This window comes from Callorhinchus milii, unplaced genomic scaffold (genome assembly GCF_018977255.1).
Source record: "Callorhinchus milii isolate IMCB2004 unplaced genomic scaffold, IMCB_Cmil_1.0 Scaffold26, whole genome shotgun sequence".
Lineage (NCBI taxonomy): Eukaryota > Metazoa > Chordata > Chondrichthyes > Chimaeriformes > Callorhinchidae > Callorhinchus > Callorhinchus milii.
In genome coordinates, this window is record NW_024704767.1 from 7,526,865 (window position 1) to 7,546,079 (window position 19,215).

The 19,215-nt window shown below is 42.1% G+C and overlaps 1 protein-coding gene and 1 long non-coding RNA gene across 3 annotated transcripts; one reads left to right on the forward strand and one right to left on the reverse strand.

Annotated features, from left to right (window-relative positions):
* Window positions 1–1,289: 1,289 nt before the first annotated feature.
* On the reverse strand, window positions 1,290–3,992 carry LOC103188265. The gene is made up of 3 exons (XR_488964.2): window positions 3,907–3,992; window positions 1,521–1,607; window positions 1,290–1,403 (listed from the first exon to the last, which is right to left on the reverse strand). It is a non-coding gene; the product is annotated as an uncharacterized LOC103188265 (long non-coding RNA).
* Window positions 3,993–4,224: 232 nt separating this feature from the next.
* On the forward strand, window positions 4,225–12,681 carry isl2a (ISL LIM homeobox 2a). 2 transcript variants are annotated; one of them, XM_007908213.2, is made up of 6 exons: window positions 4,225–4,400; window positions 4,797–4,986; window positions 5,477–5,733; window positions 7,061–7,341; window positions 9,553–9,720; window positions 11,725–12,681. In XM_007908213.2, the coding sequence occupies exons 1-6, from the start codon at window positions 4,307–4,309 to the stop codon at window positions 11,839–11,841; spliced, it is 1,107 nt and encodes a 368-aa protein (XP_007906404.1). In that variant the 5' UTR covers window positions 4,225–4,306; the 3' UTR covers window positions 11,842–12,681. The 2 variants fall into 2 exon arrangements, with proteins under 2 accessions (XP_007906404.1, XP_007906411.1); XM_007908220.2 differs by having other exon boundaries at window positions 7,064–7,341.
* The last annotated feature ends 6,534 nt before the right edge of the window (window positions 12,682–19,215 follow it).

Genomic DNA, 19,215 nt, shown 5'->3' on the forward strand with positions numbered 1-19,215 from the left:
TAAGTTTCCCTGTGGATTTGAGGCTGGAATATGCTATCCCTCACCAGCTGGGTGGCAGATTGTCACACAGAGAGTTCATGGACAAGAGCTTTGGATCTCTACTTGAATCACCTTTCCTGGATTCATTTCCTTTATGCGATCTATAAGGTGACAGATTATCATACTGCCTTTTATCTATCTTTCCAAAAACAAGTTTGATGGATACTGCAAACGTGAGCACCGCAAAACAGCGTTTAAACCAACAAACAACCGATCAATTTACAAACGCTACGACGTGGCTGGATATTAACTTGGTGTCAAACATGAGGGGATTTTTTAAAAACAAAAAAAATACACAATGAGACATAGATATTACGGTACGGAAATAATTAATCTAAGACACATAAAACACGGCGAAAATAAAATTCAGAATCACTGCAGCTATCTGGTGTCATTTTGCTACCAGTTAAACGGATGTTCCCGGTGCTGTATTTTAATCGAGTGCAATCACTTTGCTGAAATGTCTGATTCCCACTTCATAACATTAAAAAACATCCTCCCAACGCCATTCATAAAACAAGCCTTGTGGAACCATAAACTGACACACTGGCACATGACACTGGAATATATCAAAGATAGATATTGTAGCTTTTTCCTGCCCGTGTAGTCAGTCACTCACACACACACACCAGTACTTCAACACGATAACATACAATAATTACTGCTTTTGCTGTCTGCTCTGTAACCTGATCCTAATTTCTAAGGATATTGCAGTGGGACCGTCTGATGCGTTCTCGCACTTGTCAGATCCGCCTGTTGTTTGCGGCACTTCTTTGACAGATCACTGGTGTTGTTTATCATTCTTGACGGTTTATACACAAAGTCTAATCTTTTCAAACCAGGGTCTTGAATAAAACGGGCACCTTATTGACACGATTATTGTTACTGTAGTATAGCACCAACTCCATTCAAATCATTAATTATCCTTAACCCTTCCCAGTTTTCGACAAGCCATAAAAATCTATTATTAAATGTGAATTCACCTCTCCCCCACCCACCCATAGCGACATTCTATCTAATTGGGTTCACAGACTTCACAGATTTTTCGCCATTCGGAAAATAGTGTGAAAATGATGAAAATTACGGAGGCACCCTTTAATATATAACATTTTTTGTTGAAGCAGAGCGTCTCTGCTAATGGGTATTGATGCTGTTGAAACTTTTATTTGAAAAAGTTGTATTCAGGTTATTGTTACTCGAGGGTTTCAATCCGAGTACTGTATTCATTTTCTCTCCTAGTTTCTTAATCCAGAATCAGTTAGCACTCGCAAATAAACTGAAGGCCTGTGTCTGCACTTCCCCGCAAAAGGCTCTTTGGATGGTTTGGATCGTGGTGGTAATCTTTTGAGTGCAGTTTCTGAATCCTAAGTTCAAACAAAGCAATTGTCAAGTAAAACAACTTTGCTCAACTTTTTTATCGACTCGGCGTCTGAACTTCTGGTGCGATTATGATCTATGAAGACAGATTTATTCGGTTCTACCTTGGGAAATTCCTGTGGATCTTAACCAAGGGATTTTCTACCGTTCCTGGTGTTGGCATCTCCCGAAGTTTCATTTTTTTGAAACTCCTGAAATTAAATCATAAAAAGAGAAATTTGATTTAGACTTTCAGATTTTAAATTCTGATGAGCAAAGCCAATATTCCATGTTTTGTTATTAATAAGCTACACAAATGCAATGCATAGATGCAAATCAGACACCATACAGGGGGAAATCTCTACTCTGGATTGCAAACTAAATAACATTTACTGGAGAGATTCAATCGCCTATTGTATGTGTCCGCCAGGCGGCGCTCTAACTCGATTGGCCACAGCGCCGCCCTCAGATTTCGATCTGTTCAGATTCCTTCAGAAGGTAAATACAACAGTACAACACTAAAAAAGAACCTACTGTATTAAATTTAGGACACAGTGTAAGTTACGGTCAGTCCGAGCAAAACAGACAAACCAACATTCACTTTAACACTTATTCAAGTACAACGTTTCATTGACTGTTTCAAAATATGGTTTTGTGTGGCGAAAATACCTCCCAGGAACAATAAAAGTGCCCCCCTCTTTTGATTCCAGAGCGGTGTTTTAAATCAGCCCCTGCACTGAAACTGTTGCATAACTATTACGTGCATTAAACATTTAAAACCTATTAAGTGTAGTTTTTTTTGGCAAATAAATCAAACTACAAGTATTTTCCTTTCAGCTCGCCGCACAAAGCTTTTTGCGTATCCAGAACTGTTAAATATTTTATAAGAAACCCAGGATGAACAGATTTTAATAGCATTTCAGGTCCTAATTAGGATCTGATTGATCATGTTTTCTGTATTTCTCCGGTGGTGGTTTTTGGATAAGTAACAGGAAAGAGGCGATGCTCTTTTTAACTTAGAATCAAAACGACAATAACAAAAACAATCGAAAATCGTCCTAACACCACTGACGTGACAATACAACCAGAGAACGACGTGTAGGTGTACTTATTTATCTGTACTGCACAGCAAATTGAAACTCATTTGCTTTCGGATATTTCTGCCCAAATGACTTTTAAGTGAAACATACACTTGGAGCAGTTAAGGTAAATCTTTTGTTTTGTGGATAAAAGGGGTATCGCAATTTTTTTTAAACAATGAAAACGTAGGTTTATCCAAGAGCCACTGTTTCAGCGATTCAAGCTGTTGAAACCCATTAAATTCAAGATAAACGCTGCGTTAATATGAACGTTGTATTTGTTCGATATCGTATTACCGTGATCCATAACAACTCTCCTTTATAAACGCATTCGTGCCATTTCCTAATCTGCAACAATGACAAAATGACAAAAATGCAAAGACAAATGCTGAATTGCCTGGTTACATAAAATATAAGTTAACCTGGTTACACAGAGTTGCCAATAGCAGAAATTCTTGCCAGAGAATTTTTTGGATCAAATTAGTCGACCCCCCCACTCCAGCTCATCTCTCTAGACTTCGTTCTTACCCACAAAACGGTTGATGTTAATTGCTTTAAGAATTCCAGGCAGGCGCCTCTGGTTTATTAATTGAGATTTGTCTGCACTTGACATTTTTAAATCAGAACTGAGATTTACAATTTTAGCAAATCTCCCAAACGAATCAAATCCGTACACCTCTCCTCTAAACAAGACTACAACCCCCCGAATCCTTATTTTATTAACCAAGAAAAAAAAACACTTGGGATGAAATTACAATGGTAAATATTTCTCTCTAGGCGAATATTGAACTTCGCCTGCAGCTGACTAAGTATGTATTTTAAAGCACCTAATCTCATATTCTGTCTGAATGCTTTAAATCCACACTATATTTCGTTGTCACTAACGTTATCCCTTTGGTTATCAATGCTCCAGGCATAAATTCTGTAAATATATTTTAAAAGACGGTAAGCAATAGGTCAACAGTCCTATTTTAGGGATGTCTCTGTGAATAGCCCGATGTCTGAAGACTTACAGAATATCAAATGAAGAACTTCCAATAGCATTAACACATTTCGTTTCAAACATGCATCAGAAATCAGATACCAAACAAAAGGATTTGCGGCAGTTATCAGTGGTTGACGCGGGTTCGCATTTTATTCACAGTAATCGCTAAAATAACCATTTAAGCCGTAATAATAGTATTCAGTTGATTGTAACCAGCAACGATTTACATTGCGCCACAGCTCTCTGGCACAACACTCCACTGTTGTGAATAACTTGGCCTTTTTCTTTGCCAATTAAAGCATCGGGGAAGGGGGTGACCGCGCATTTTTTTTTCGAGAAACAACAAGATCAATTGCGGGTTTTAACACGACCTATTTTTGAAATGAGTTGCTGCCTGACCCCCCCCCCCCCGCCCCCGCACACACACACACCAGCGCGGTGCTTTACCGAGCAGCTTCTTCCTATATCAGCACAGTACGTGCGGCAGCGAAGGAGCGCAGTGCAGAGTCCCCGGCGACCAGCAAACTGTGCAGCCACTTGTCAATCACTGGCCCAGACCAGACCAGTGTCGGCTTTGCTCGTTCCTCCTGCATTAGACCAATGGCTGTTGCCCTGTGAGGGTCTACCCCCCCCCCCCCCCACACCCCCAACCCTCCCCAACGTGATGTCTCACGTCCTGCGGAGGCTCTCCGTGCGTCCTGACGCTCTGCGCAGGTGCAGGGGGTGTGAGAGGGAGGAGGGGGGGAGTGGGGGAACCACAATGTGTGGGACATCAGTTAACCCCAAATATTTGTTATCAGACATCCCGGCAGCTCGCAGCTGATCTTTCACCGCAGTTTTAACACTTATGGTTGTTGGGAATCTCGGTCTTTTTTCCTTCTGTATGGTGGATATTATTTTTAACTCACCTTTCCTTAGTGCTATGGGGGATCATTCCAAAAGTAAGTTATTCCGCCTTTTATTTCCCATATTTTTTTTTCCACAATGCATTTGTGTTCCATTTGATCCGGTAACGTTTTTTTTATATATATATATATATATAAGCTGTCGATTGCAATGCGTAAACATAAAATAAAAAACATCAACAAATGCATGGGGTGGTGGTGGGGGGGGGGGGGGGGGGGGCAATTGCTTATGGCAAAACTGCCGTGTTTTTTTTAAAAAAATCGACTCTTACCTTAGCCTTTAGAAACACGCCGCTGTTTCACGATTGATTGGAAATCTCGCTGTTGGAATTGCGAGTCTTTATGTGCAACTGATTGAAAGCGTAAAAGAAATGCTGCAAATTACAGATTTGTTTTGCAAGGTAATTTTCAGCGACTGTTTTGTCCTGTCAGAGAAGCACGGGATTGCCATGTGTGTAGGGTGTGGAAGCCAGATCCATGACCAGTACATCCTGCGAGTCTCCCCGGATCTCGAGTGGCATGCAGCCTGTCTCAAGTGCGCCGAGTGTAATCAGTACCTCGATGAAACTTGCACTTGCTTTGTAAGAGACGGCAAGACTTACTGCAAAAGGGATTACATTAGGTGAGGAAACAAATAAACTTTTGCATGTACAGTTATGTCACATTAAATCAACCTTTGGTCAAGTCAGGAGTTGATTGCCAGGTTATTGCAACAAATCGCTAATATTGGGAGAGAATTTTTAAGAAATCGAAGGAACGGCGAAGCGGTTTCGTGTGTATTATTGTTAGACGTTCAACCCCCCCCCACCACCACCACCCCCCCCCCCCCCCCCCTCGCCCCGACCCCGGCGCGTATTTTATCAACACATTAAACACGTTGTTGCTTTTTTTTTCAGAAAAGTTTTTTTTTCTTTCACAAAGGCGTTTTATTTCGACGAGAGTTGTTTTTCTTTGTACATTTTTAAACGCATATTTTTATATCAGGCTTATGACAGCGAGAAGCCTGGAAACATTGTGTGTGCGACGTTTGATTCAGTGTGCAGTGAAATAGAAATGGTATTTAATATTTTTTTTCCCTTCTCTCTCTCTCTCTCTCTTTCTCTCCCTTGCAGGTTATTCGGCACCAAGTGCGCAAAATGTAATCTCTCTTTCGGTAAGAGTGATTTCGTGATGAGGGCCCGAAGCAGCGTCTATCACATCGAATGCTTCCGCTGCGTGGCGTGCAGTCGCCAGCTCATCCCGGGAGATGAGTTCGCTCTCAGGGACAACGAGCTGTTCTGCCGGGCCGATCACGACGTGGTCGAGAGAGCCTCTGCCGGGGGGGAGTCGCTGAGCCCGGTGCCGGCTGGCAGACCCCTCCAGATGGCAGGTAAAGGAATCAGACAGTCTCTCTCTCTCTCTCACACACACACTCACACTCTCACACACACTCACACACACTCAGGCCATTACTGCATGACCTTCGCCCACTATTAACCAGCACGGTCTCAATTACTGACTGGGGAATATTCCATAAACCAAAAAATCTGCGGCAAATCACATCACACCCCCCCAACCCCCCCCCCTCCTTCTCTCCCCATTTCGTTCCAAGTAACACCACTCAATAAATATTCTTCTTCTCAAGATGGTATTTGCCCCGTTCCGATTTTCAATACAGCCTCATTTTATGTGGTACCGCAATTTGAGACCAACGCGTACAGTTGGTAAAAGCAGATGACACACTCGTGATTTTTTTTTTGGTTCCTGTTTTAATTTCCCGAAAAGTTTCTTTGACGTATAAATACAAAGTTGCTGGAAACAAAACGAGAGATGGTGAAGATACAACAATGCTCGTAGATAGTGGTTGTGTTATTCCTGTTGATCCAAAGAGATTTTTTTTGTTTAGACAGATGCAAAACGCAGTTTGTTTCTGTGCAAATTTGCTATCAATTCGAATAACTGTTAAGAAATGAGTAGGAAATATTTTCATTCCAAGCGCCCTGTGGCACCCGGGTAATGTAGATACACGTGTTAGAGGGATTTTTTTTTAATTTCTGCGTTACCTCTATTATACGCCATTTAAGAGTGCTGGTTAGTAAATAATCGGGGTTGATTTAACCTGGATTGCAAGATAACTATATGATCATTTACATGCACACAATATACGTCCATATCTATTGTATATATTTCAATCCCGAGTTGCACTGATGTGTGAGGAAGTTCCTGCATCGTGTATTCACATTCATTTCAACGCGTTAACCTGCCAAAAAGCATCTTTTGGATCTGAACATGATCAATATGCACACATCAGTACTGCACATAATAGTTGATCTAATGTATGTGGAGCGCGACGTGTATTTTGCAAAATGAATACAGTATTGGGACAGAGAGGGGGGGGGGGGGGGGGTGGACTTACAATTGCACTCATAGATGGCTGACAATTTCACCTACTTCTGAAAGTAGGTTCCTATCACTGTGTGTGTATATATATATAGATATATATAGCCTGAGATCATGGTCATTTTGCGGTATAAATACTGAGCGTTAACGTGTAAATTAAAGGGCTTTCGCACTGTTATTCTAACACCCCCCTCCTATCTCTCCCCCTTCCCCTCTCCCTCCCCCCATTATTGTGTCCGAGGGAGATCTTAATCGGGATGGCTTCGTTTTTTGATTCTAGTTACGAGGGTTTCTAGTGTGTGTTTCTTCGGTTGCAGCAGAACCGATCTCCGCCAGGCAACCTCCTCTCAGGCCTCACAAGCAGCAAGAGAAAACGACCCGGGTGAGGACTGTGCTGAACGAGAAACAGCTGCACACGTTGCGGACCTGCTACGGGGCTAACCCCAGACCTGACGCCCTGATGAAGGAGCAACTGGTGGAAATGACGGGCTTGAGCCCCAGGGTCATCCGAGTCTGGTTTCAAAATAAACGCTGTAAGGACAAAAAGAAGACCATCCTCATGAAACAGATTCAACAACAACAGCACAGTGACAAAACCGTGAGTTCAGAAAAGCCACTTCCCCAATTCGGTTTACAAACAAGAAGCCAAGAATGTAATGCAAACAGTCTGTTGTTGCTGTTGATCTTTTTTTCCTCTGAATATTTACAGAATTGCAGACATTAAACTTCAGTTCCCATTTCATAGGAGAAATGTAAACCCAGCCGCTTAAAAAATAAAATGCATGCCCCCCCCCCCCCCCTCCTCCATGTGATTGTGAAATAATACACTTAATGTATAGATATAGTTTATATTAGGGGGTAATTTATTTGTATGCACTAGTGTAAAAAGGCAGCGTTTCAATCATGCTGCCTTGGTGGGATTTAATGCAGGAAAGCACTAGGGTTCAAAACAATCGACAAGATTGTAAACGAAGGAAATGCATAAGTTTTAAATCCTTCTCTAAACTGTGCGGCTGGTCTCTGTGTTCAGTCTGCTGTGTTCTCTTGTGACTTGTTTATTTTTTGCGTTTCAAATTGTATCTAACAGTGGGGGCTTCAATTCACGGAGAGATGGTGGGGTTAAACACACATATATATATATATATATGTATTATATGTGTCTATTAAAAAAAACTTAAAACGATCAGAACTGTAAAACCGGGGGAATTCTAAACGAATCATAGGTTAGTGTCAATCAATACCCCCGTACCCCCACCCCCACCAAAAAAAACCAAGAGATACATGTAAAAGTTCCCCTGCTTAATTAGACAACTTGCAATCAATTTACTGTGAGATTTCTCTAACCTAAGTATAAAGTCACAACAAGAATGCTTTGTAATGTCAAGAGTGAAGAAGGGGAGAGAGGGTGGGAGCAAAGCAGGAATGTGAAAATTGTGCAGAGATTCCTCTCTAGTTGTGATGTGTAGCCAATGTGAAGTGGCAGATATTATGTGACAACAAGACTCTGGGGTTAGATGACCAATGGCTTAAATCTTACCACCGCATTTCTGATCTGATTGAATCTGAAACAAATAATACTCAAAACCAATCACTAACTCAACCGGGATCTTGTGGATTGGGGGGGGTGGGGGGGTGGGGGAGGAGGGGGGAATCTGCTATATTCACCGATTAGATATTTTGAAATACATTTTCGGGAGGGCAAAACGTTAAAAAAAAGGGACATGAATAATATGGACGATATTAATAGACGTTCACCGCAAGGCTTGGTTGATTCTGCTTTTGGGGACTTGTTAATTGTTAGGGACAGGAAACGTCCAAAGTCCAAAGACATCAGAATTGCAATTTTTTTGGTTAAAATGTGGCGTTGTTATTTTAGGAGGGGGAAAATCTGTGCTCCAGAAAAGTCCATAAAAATCAGCTGTCTGCAAAGCTCTCAATGCATATAGTGGGGGAATAGACTGTTTTTATTAGAAATAAACAGTGTGTTTAGACTGGCCACACACAGAGAGGAAGAGAACAGAGCCATTTAGGTCTCCCTTAAACGTGCCGCCCCGTGTAAACACGATTTATTAGCATTGCTCGCTATCAGACCGATCAACCGCGCTGGTCACCAAGCCGATTTCTTTTTAAGTCAATTTCATAAAACGCCGCTTTTGCGTGTTTGGGAACAATGTATATCTGTTCGGCATCGCGTGTTTACATTGCAGTGAGCATTGCACCATCCCTGCATATGTAAGTGACCCCCACGTCCTGCAAATACTGTATGAACTTCCACAAAGTTATAGACACTGATGTCAACCAAACACACTACTATGTACAGTATGTGCACATTTACGTTTATACGGCGCCTTTCACGTCGGGAGGACGTCCCAAGGCGCTTAGCAATCCAGGCTAAGCATCAAGAGTGTGTTGGGGGTGGTGGGGAGGGGCGGGGGGGGGAGGGGGTAGTGAGGTGAGTAAACGATCACCGAAAACACGGTCAAACAGATAGTTCTTGAGATGGACCTTGGAGAAGATGAATGAGGGAGGGAGGGAGGGAGGGAGGAAGGGAACGAGTCGGAGGGACTTTGGGATGGAGTTCCAGAGAGAGAGGATGAACGCCCACCCGCCGATGGTGGGATGGGATGGGTAGGGCGGGGGACACGAAGCACATCGAGATGACTTGTTTACAAGAGCACTGACAAGATCCTGGTTTGTACCCGGTGCATTCGAGTCAGACTCATGCCGTAACTGCATGTGGTTCTTTCTGCGGGAGGTGTGGTGGGGAGTTTATTTAATCTGCTTGTCCTGGTTTGTCGACCCTCCGCAGAGTCTGCAGGGTCTGACGGGAACCCCGATGGTTGCTGGCAGCCCGATCCGACACGACAGCTCTGTGCAGGGGAACGCCGTGGAGGTGCAGACGTACCAACCGCCATGGAAAGCGCTGAGTGAGTTTGCTCTGCAGAGTGACCTGGATCAGCCAGCCTTCCAACAACTGGTGAGTCTCCCTCCCTCTCTGTGTGTGTGTGTGTGTGTGCGGCTGTGTGTTGGGGGTGCGGGAGGGGAGAGGGGAGGGCGTGTGTGAGAGAGCATGAGAACCCATGTGTAGCTCAACCAGCCAATTTGGGAGCCCTGCAGTCCAGTACGCGAGGGGTGGGAGGGGTGGCTCCAATCAGTAATTGCATTAAAATATGGTATCAGATTCCATTATGGTGCTTGTCAAATAAGTGACAAAATGCGTGGGCTTTGCGGTTGCAAGCAGAAAACCAAACCCCCAACATTTTCAAGTGGCCTGCATGAACTCGTTTCATCGTAATCATCTCCTCCTCCCTCCCTCCCCTCCCTCCCCCCCTCCCTCCCTCATATAAAGCGTTATAATTCCCGGTAGAATTAGTTCCTTCTCATACCTTTTCCTTTGTTTTAATGACCTTTCAGTCCTGACACCATCCACTCACTTCCTTTGAGACTCTTTTTTTTTGTTTTGTTTCATATTTTCCTTTCGGTGAAAATAAAGCGCCTCCTAATTCTAAGCTGCCTCTTCCCGGATAAGTGTAGTGTGTGTGCATGTCTCTGTTCTCTGCAGAAACTATGACTATTTTTGCCTCTCTACACCTATGGTAACACGATAGGCAGTATATAGGAAGCCAAGGGCATATCTAACGTGCCTCGTAATGGTGCCCACTGGATGAAATGTCACTTCTCACATGTTTTGTAGTCCCAGGACCCTCAAGATTTCAGAAAGCCTAGAGCTGATTTACATAATAATGTCATAGGCTATATATAAATAAATATGTTGACAGCACACCAGTCAACACATGTTGCCCGGCAATCAGGCAACAACAAAAGGGACTGTATCATCAGCACAGATTAGTGGTGCCCACATACTGTCAGGACACTTGGGGCACCGAGTCGCTCAGTGCCTATCGTTACATGATGCTGTTGTACCTTATTAGACACGCTCATGTAGTGGTATTAGTGGCCCCGAACACGATGTCAAGTACCCATCAACACATCGCTTCAAAGCGGCCCCAAAGCAACACCCCGGCAGCTGCTGCGGAGAATTCTTACTGTGGGTCGTTAACCCTTTGACGGCACCGGTCATATTTCATAAGGAAAATATATATATACAGTATGGACACACACACACACACAGACACACACACACGCGCGACACAGACACTGATCAGGTTATTTCCTGAATTCGGTCCCCTTGTTACTCCAAAGCTCACCCCCCCCCCCACCCCCACTTCATATCCACATCCCAACTCGCATCACTCCTATTATGGAATATACACACACAGACTATTTGACGCCTCACGTGGTCTTTAGTTACTAATGTGTTAAAAGTCCCAAATAGCTGCGGAATATAAAAGATGGTAAAGTATATGACTAGTAAGGCACATATATGGAAGGGCTCTTCTGGGGAGATTAGAAGTGTAGGTTAGATAGACTGAAAGTTTTACTCCTGTCTGAAATGTTGACTAGTGTTTGAGTAGATATCTACGATCTTTAAGCATACAACTGCATGCTGTAGAATTGTGCAGGAAATATTTGTGTACAGCATATATTTATGTAAGATTGTCAGTATAAAATAAAATGTCACCACGATCTATCCGTATATTCAAATGTAGTCTCCTATAAACTCTAAGTATTTGTTTTAATTTGAAAGTAAGATACCTTATTTCTTTAATCTATTTGTGTCGATGTGTAACATACATCATACATGACCTGTTGCAGGCAATGTCTTACTTTATACCGTTAGAAGACAATGTCCGCTGAGTACCTTAATTAATGTTAACTATACGTTGTAAATGAAACCGAAAGGTACCAATTTTACAAATAAAATCAGTCTGTTAACAATGTATTTTAACTCTGCCTCAGTACTTCACGACCCCCCCCCTTGTAAAATACCTAAGAATAAGTGAGGGTTTACTGCGCCACATGTGTTATGATTTACAAGCTATGGTTAAATTTATAACGCAGGACTCGTTTGGCTCTGCAGGTAACTTTCTCGGAATCGAGCTCGCTGCCCAACTCCTCTGGAAGTGATGTGACCTCCCTCTCCTCACAGTTACCTGATACCCCGAACAGTATGGTGCCCAGCCCAGTGGAGACGTGAGTGCAAGCGGCCAGAACTCACCCCCACCACCCACCCCCCCACCAAACCCCAGGACCCACCCGGCTTTACAGCATGTTCCCGACCCGCATGATCAAAGGCCAGCTCCAAACAACAAACCTCTCTCCTTGCTACTTGCATTTTATATATACATATAGTATATATATTATATGTATTAAACGGACTCGCAGTGACTGCCAAAAATAAATATGCACATGGATTTTTTTTTAAAAAACAATATACTGCCACCGGAGGACTTACATGAAATCTACGTACTGTACAACTTTGCAACGCCAAAATAAGCATTAGGAAGAAAAGAAACTTGAAATGGCAAAAAAAAACAACAACACAGCAACAACATCACAACAACAACCCTATTGAATTCAAGTCACTTACTTAATCGAGAGGAAGCGAGAAAAAAAATAGGTTTTCTCAAGAAAAAAAAACAATGTACAGAATGATACAAACGGTTCCTAAAGTTGACTGGAATCGTTGTATCTCAGAACGTCAGAGGTGTGAATGATATTGGGCCATGATTTTTACATCACCAGTTTGCCCTTTCTCCCCCCTCCCCCCAAGATGTGAGTTTCTTTCCATTTCCCACTCACTGACTAGAGCGGAAGAGAGAATCATCCATTCACTTTTTTCTTGAAATCGGCATGAAATCACCGGGAAAAAAATGTTACAGTACCGAAGCTTTTAAAAGCCCATTGTAAAATATGTATGTACCTTCGGAGGACCAACTGTGTGTGTGTGAACCTCCAAGAAAACAAAGTAAGTTATTGTTATTTATTGTGAAAGGGCCACAGTTGATACTGGGACTAAATATTTGATCTTAAATAAAGAAAAAGAAACCGTATGAATTCTGAAATGCGACGAAGTGAAGTTAGTGTCGTGTCTGAAATACTAACAGCAAAATACGAATTATTTACGTGTTTGGGGGTTGAGACTGGGCTGAAAACTTTATTGTGATAAACATGTATTTTAAACAGTCCAAATGCTGGAAGCCGCGGGATATGCCAGACTGAGATCACTGTGTCAATTTCACAGACTCGATTTCCCTGTTAGATTCAACTCGACGTTTAGTGACGAACCTACTCGAAATACTGTACACTGTAAACATCAGAGAATGCAGGGAGATCAAATCACCGACTGCAGATTACAATGTTATTTTGTTATGAGTTGTAACGAGTCCATTTAAAAAGTCCCGAGGGAAATAACAACTTCAATTTGACAATTTAGGGGTTGGGTTGAAGTTGGCTAAAAGTTACTCTTCCGCGGGAATTTGATTCCTCTGCCTTTATTTTGTTGTGGAAAGTGTCTTAAGTTTTAAAACTGCTCGTTTGCCTCCAGACTATCGGGTTTCACGGGTTAATAAACGGATCGAGAGAACGCGTTAGAGAAATCCTGTGAACACCGCACCTTTCTCGAGGCGCACCGAGAGTTTCTCCTTTATACGGGGCAACACTTCTGTTTTTTGGGGGGTTTTAGGTATAAATTAAATCCGAACAAAAATTACAACCCCCCCCCCCCCCCGCAATATGGTAGAGTTTCCAAACCCGTGCAGAGCACAGAGATTACAAAACAATTCTAAAAGTTCCCAACAATTCACGCCGAAGGGGCATTGAAGTCATAACAGAGAGCCACAGAGAATGAAGGAATCTGAAATAATGTACTTGTCACTGTCTAGTTAGTATATGCGTTTTTGTGTATATGATTATATAGTAATAAATTGCTGATAGGGATGGGGGGGGGGGGGGGGGGGCATGGAAATGAGTAATAGCCTCGGCCCCGGTCAGTGGTGTGATAGTGATAGCACAGCCTTTCAACTGCACGTGTTGTCTCTGTACTGTAACTGCACATGGCAATTACTACAGTGAGATTCGTGATCCGGGGGGAAATAAAATCAGCAAAAAGAAATCAAAATCGAAGAGACCTTCGAGAGAATATCAATCACATCAGCGCACATATATGTAATGCGTACGTTGGCGTGTATATTACATATTTATAGACACTAGCAGGTTTTTTCATGTAATAGTTTTTGTTGAAATATTTTGAGTGGGGTCCGATTGTCGATAGTCTTTTGAAAAATGTACGTTTTCACCGCTCATTGTGAGATACATCCTGTTTGGGTTGTGTAACCATGAATTTGTGTCGCAGTGATAGAACGGGATATTTGCATCGCTGTGCTTGGGGGAGAATTAAGGCGAGATGGACTTTAGGTTAATTTAGATTCTCACATTCATTTAAAGCGAATGCCAGTGCGAACGTTAGAATGACACAAAACTCACGTAGCCACTTATAGATCTGGAACATTTCAAAACGGTATCATAGTTAATGCAGTTTTCACCCCAGAGCCATACAAGATATGACAGCACTTGATTGTAATCATGCAATTAATTTGCAGTTGAAATGATAGACTCTTAAGAAGGTCTTTAAATAAATAGGTGGAATTTTTAATTATTTTGCGATAAATTATTATTTTAATGATCACACCACTAATCAGCTACTTGTGTTCTGGTCAGTCTGCAGTCCTCAGAACTTAATGGAGATGAACTTTAGCATTTAGCCTGTCAAAATATTTTATTGTTGCTTAAATTAAACTACTGTATATAAAAAATAAATACCACATATTATATGATACACCGTTTTTAAAATACAATTCACAGCTAGTCTTAAATAGTGAAGAATATGTATATAATAACATAAAATAACTTCAGGGTGCCGAATAAGAACACAACATTTAAAAATAACAATTTCCTCTTGGACAAGGTGGAAGAATTTCATTGCATTGACTTTTAACATGTAACGTATCTCAAGTTCACAAAGACCAGATTCCATGTCCAGTTGGTGGGTGTCTAAAGCATTCATAGTGTTGGGGGAAGGGCAAACGCTTGCACTCAAAGCCTTTCGCCCTTTAAATAGTTAAATAGCACTAAAGCGAAATTTAACTTCAAAAGAAGAAACTAACTTAAAGAAGTATCAATTCAAATCTCAGTTGCCTCTGCATTAAAGGTTATTAGGACCGCAAAAGACAAATCACTGTCAATCCATTCCTTATTGAGAAAGTGCCTCAATTTCTCCAGCCTTATTGTTGCTGGTTAGTAATTTAGTCGAGATGACCAGCGTGGTCTGGGTTATTCACACAGAATAACGTGTCAGAAAAGGGCGCAATCAATTCTAAATGGGTATTAAATTCACCTGAAAATAACCATTTTTAAAAAAAAAACGAATCGGCGATAACGTGTAAACTGGGGTGGGGGCAGAGATGAAAATAATTTCGAAATTTGAAATGTACGCTGTCTGTAATTGTGCAAACATGTGGATAACAGTTCTGGGCTAAAAACTATTGAAAATACAGTACTGAAATGTGTGATCCCGCGTACACACAACCCTATGTCTGTTTAACTACTTACTCGAAAATCCGGATATAATTCTCTGAATCGAAGGCGACTTTCAATAGGGGTGGGGACAATATTCTACAGAGCTTTTTGCAAACATGTTTCTCAATATACAGCAGTACAACTCTGCAATTAAACGTGTAGAACCGAAATAAGTTACTGGCAAGACAGGCCTGTATTTCTCTAGTGCATTTGCCTGACCTCTGTTGAGTGATGAATTGAGGGTTGCGAGACTGCTTGCACTATCTGTGGGAACGCGGTGCAGTTAACATGGGCTGCGTCTATTATTATGTCATTTGGATACAGAGCCACTCCGAGTTCTCCTGCAATATGACAGCTCGGTTGATGTTCTATTTAAATTTAAATCTCCTTTATCATACTTTTTTTTTGGGGGGGGGGAGGGGGGTGGGGGAAGCGTAAAATCATTTGGTGATAAAGTATGAGAAAAAGGACCACAATATTAATTGAAACGCATTGCATTAAAATCATTCATTAGTTAGAGCATAAATTGCGTCTTTTATTGATCTTCCACTCACACAAACTGATAGAGCGATGGATCCTGGCAAAGTGCTAAAATTAAAGATTTGACAGATTCTGATGTCTGATATAAAGCGGCTGCCTCTTTGGCTTGTAGTTGTTAATCAATTGTACCTGGTTTTTTATTCGGGGAGGAAACAGTGGTCAGAATTAAGATAGCTATGTATTTTTCCCCAATGCTCCAAAACGGCCCTTTCCCGAAGAGTGTATAATAATCATTGCTTTGGATGATCAGCCTTTCACGCTGGGAGGTCATTCCAAAGTGCTTCACGGGGATATACAGTACTGCGAAGTGTAGTGACTGGGTTTTTGTGGGTGAAATGCGGCAGCCAATTGCTTCACAGCAATGCCCCATATACAGCCATGAAGGACCGAATTTATTTGGGGGAATTGTTGGCCAGGATACCGGAGAGAGAGAAACTCCCTTCTCTCAAGCTCTCTGGGTTTCTGTTTAACTACTTACTCCAAGTCGAGATATAATTCTCTGAATTGAATGGGACTTTCAATGAGGGGTGGAAAGTTCAAACCATTTGGAGAGATAACAGAACCTTGGCCGGCCGGACTTGTATTGCAACAACTCCAGATTGTGCATTAAAAACTTTAAATTCCAGCAGCTTTCTCCAGCACCACTCCCCCCCCCACCCCCTTCACCCCCACTCCAGCCTCCCCTCCCCCTCCAGCCCCCTTCCAACGCCCGTCTCCCCCTCCAGCCCCCCCCCCCCCCCCCCCCATATAAAACCCACGCCAGGCTCCGTGAAAAGGAATGGTTACTAAAGGATGAAAATAAAGTTCTAATAAGTCTGCATTATCAGGTTGAGGAACATATTATGTGTCTAACTGAATAAACAAAGCAATGCAAATACACTTATTGGAGGTTGCAAAGTAGAGACAGTGTTATTAAAAATGTGGGATCTGGGTGGTTCTGTATGTACGTGTGTGTGTGTGTGTGTGAGAGACTATCACATGTGTGGATTACATTTGTGCGTATGTACACGGGTACATGAGTGTTCATATGCCTTTGTGTCTATCTATAAATGTGAGAACATGTATTATATATGTACGATTGTATAAGTATATGCATGTGTACAATGTATGTACGAGTATGTGTGTGTGTGTGTGTGTATAGATATTCGAGTGAGTGTGTGTACGAGTGTTGTGTGAACACAATATATGAACTTATGATTCCATCGGCTGGTGAGTTTCACTTGTTAAAAGTCTCAAGTCTAGACAACAGTGAACCAATTGGTGCTTCTTATCTCTTTCTGGCATCACCTGCAAACGATACACTGAATCCAAACCACAACAAAACACCGTCTGTTAAACAGAATGGGTCTCCCTTGGAACCAGCCGAGCGTGTCCCAGTTTATTTTACTTTTGAGAAAAATGGCAAATCCGTCCCTTTTGGGCCAGGCCATTCTGGTGATGTTGACCGCTGGGAAACTGGGAGCTATTGGCCGCTGGACATGAGCTGCCCCGGTCAGCCTGTCAAACCTCCAGCCTGACACCTTACACTTTAGCAATTTGTTTCCCAAGATCGGATAAGGGATTCAGAGCACACACACCAGAGAGAGAGAGAGAGAGAGAGAATGGGAGGGGGGCATAGATACCTGAGCCACTAATGCAATCAGACTGGAAGATACACGTTTAGAATTTAAATCTCCTGCAGACTGGGACTTTACAATGCTGTGACAAATTACAAAGCTCCATTTCCCGTGTCTGAAAACAGTTCTTTGCCGTTTTGATTAAAAACGTGTAATGTCTGCCTCCTCGCTATTGATTTTCTATGTGATTCTTTCCAACGCAATGATCAGTTCTTTACACCAGTCCTCCAGAGCTCAGCGGTCGGCGCAGTGAAGTTATGTGTGTGGGACAGAGCTGGGATTGATAACGAGCAAAGGAAAATAACCCTCGTTGAGCCTGTTGGCATGAGAAGTGCTAAAAACACATAGAACCATAAACTGCACAGCGGGAGGCCATTCAGAATCCCCCCCCCCCCCCCTGTTAGTGTTTGCTCCTCCAAGAAGCCAGCCATGCTAACCCCAATCACTGCTCTTTTCCCTGGACTATCTCACACTCTCCCTCTGCGACTGTTTTTTTTCTTAAGCATGCCCCCCAATCGACTGCATTGCACTCTAACAGTCACCACTGGCAAACCATTCATACCCACCCCGACAACCCTCTGGGAGAAGGTCTTTCGAACTTAAAGCACATAAAACACAAAATACTTCCTGTTTGATTTATTGGTGTTTCTCGACGTTTCTCTGGGATATCATGCATGCGGTTTGTGCTGAAACCGACAACCATACATACAAACGTTTTTTTTTGACTCTTATTAAAAAAAACGCAGTACTTCGTTGCTAATTTGTCCCTGAAGCTGGGCTGTTTATAACGTGAGACATTTATGTACATCAATCGGGGTGTAAGCTTTCGTCTGGTGTCTTTCTGGTTTTGGTGTCTGTTTTTTTTATTCGTCATAGTAGATTTTTAATTATTCGCTAAAATAATAATAATCCTTGCAATTGATATTAGCGTCGTATCACACAATATACTGTAAAGCTTCACAGAATATATTGTAAAGCGGATTGTGTATTTTGTGGGGCGATGAATAGTAATACCCGCAGAGAGGGTTAACTCATCTTAATATGCATTACTTTTGCCAAACCAGAAACCTAACTGCTTATTTTAAGATGTTTTGCAATTTACAAGCAGAATGGACGAGCGAGAGAATTAAAAAAATATACATAAACACACCGGAAACATAGCAGGAAATAAATGTATGTATTGTGCCATTGAACAGGTAAGTAAGATACAATCACTAACGTAAGCGAGAGTTTCAGATTGGGCCATCCGATCAGTAAGGAAAGGGAAATCAAATCGCCACCAGTACAAAGATTCAGAGCACTACTGATAACAGACCAAGACAAGACATCAGACAAATACTGTGATACCAAGGTTTAAGGAATCACAGTATTTGTATGGTGGCAGCTTCCTTCTCGATAACAATGGAAAACTTAATCAGTTACTGAGTTACTTAAACCAGTGTTTAACACAGGATGTCAACCCTCATCATCTTGAGATCCATAAGAAATTAAAACACTGTTGTGTATTCCGTGCAGTGAGATTGAGTCACGTTGAACGTAGGTGACTTGTAACGCGTTAATGAAGTCAATCAGCCGCTTTAATTCAACCCAGAAATGGACATTTCATTGCATGTAGTGGCGAGCTTTCTGCCACTGAAACCCCCTCTCCCGGCGAACGCTCCCCAGATGCCATCCTCTTGGTACCGTTGTTTGTTTGTCTGCTTCTAAAACCTCCCTTTTTCATTTCGCCTTCAGTCACCTCCAGTCATTCTACACCAATTACTCTCACCTCGCTCCGTCTCTATAAAGTGCTCCAACTCATTACTCTTACCTGTATGATGCCATATAAGTGCAAGTTG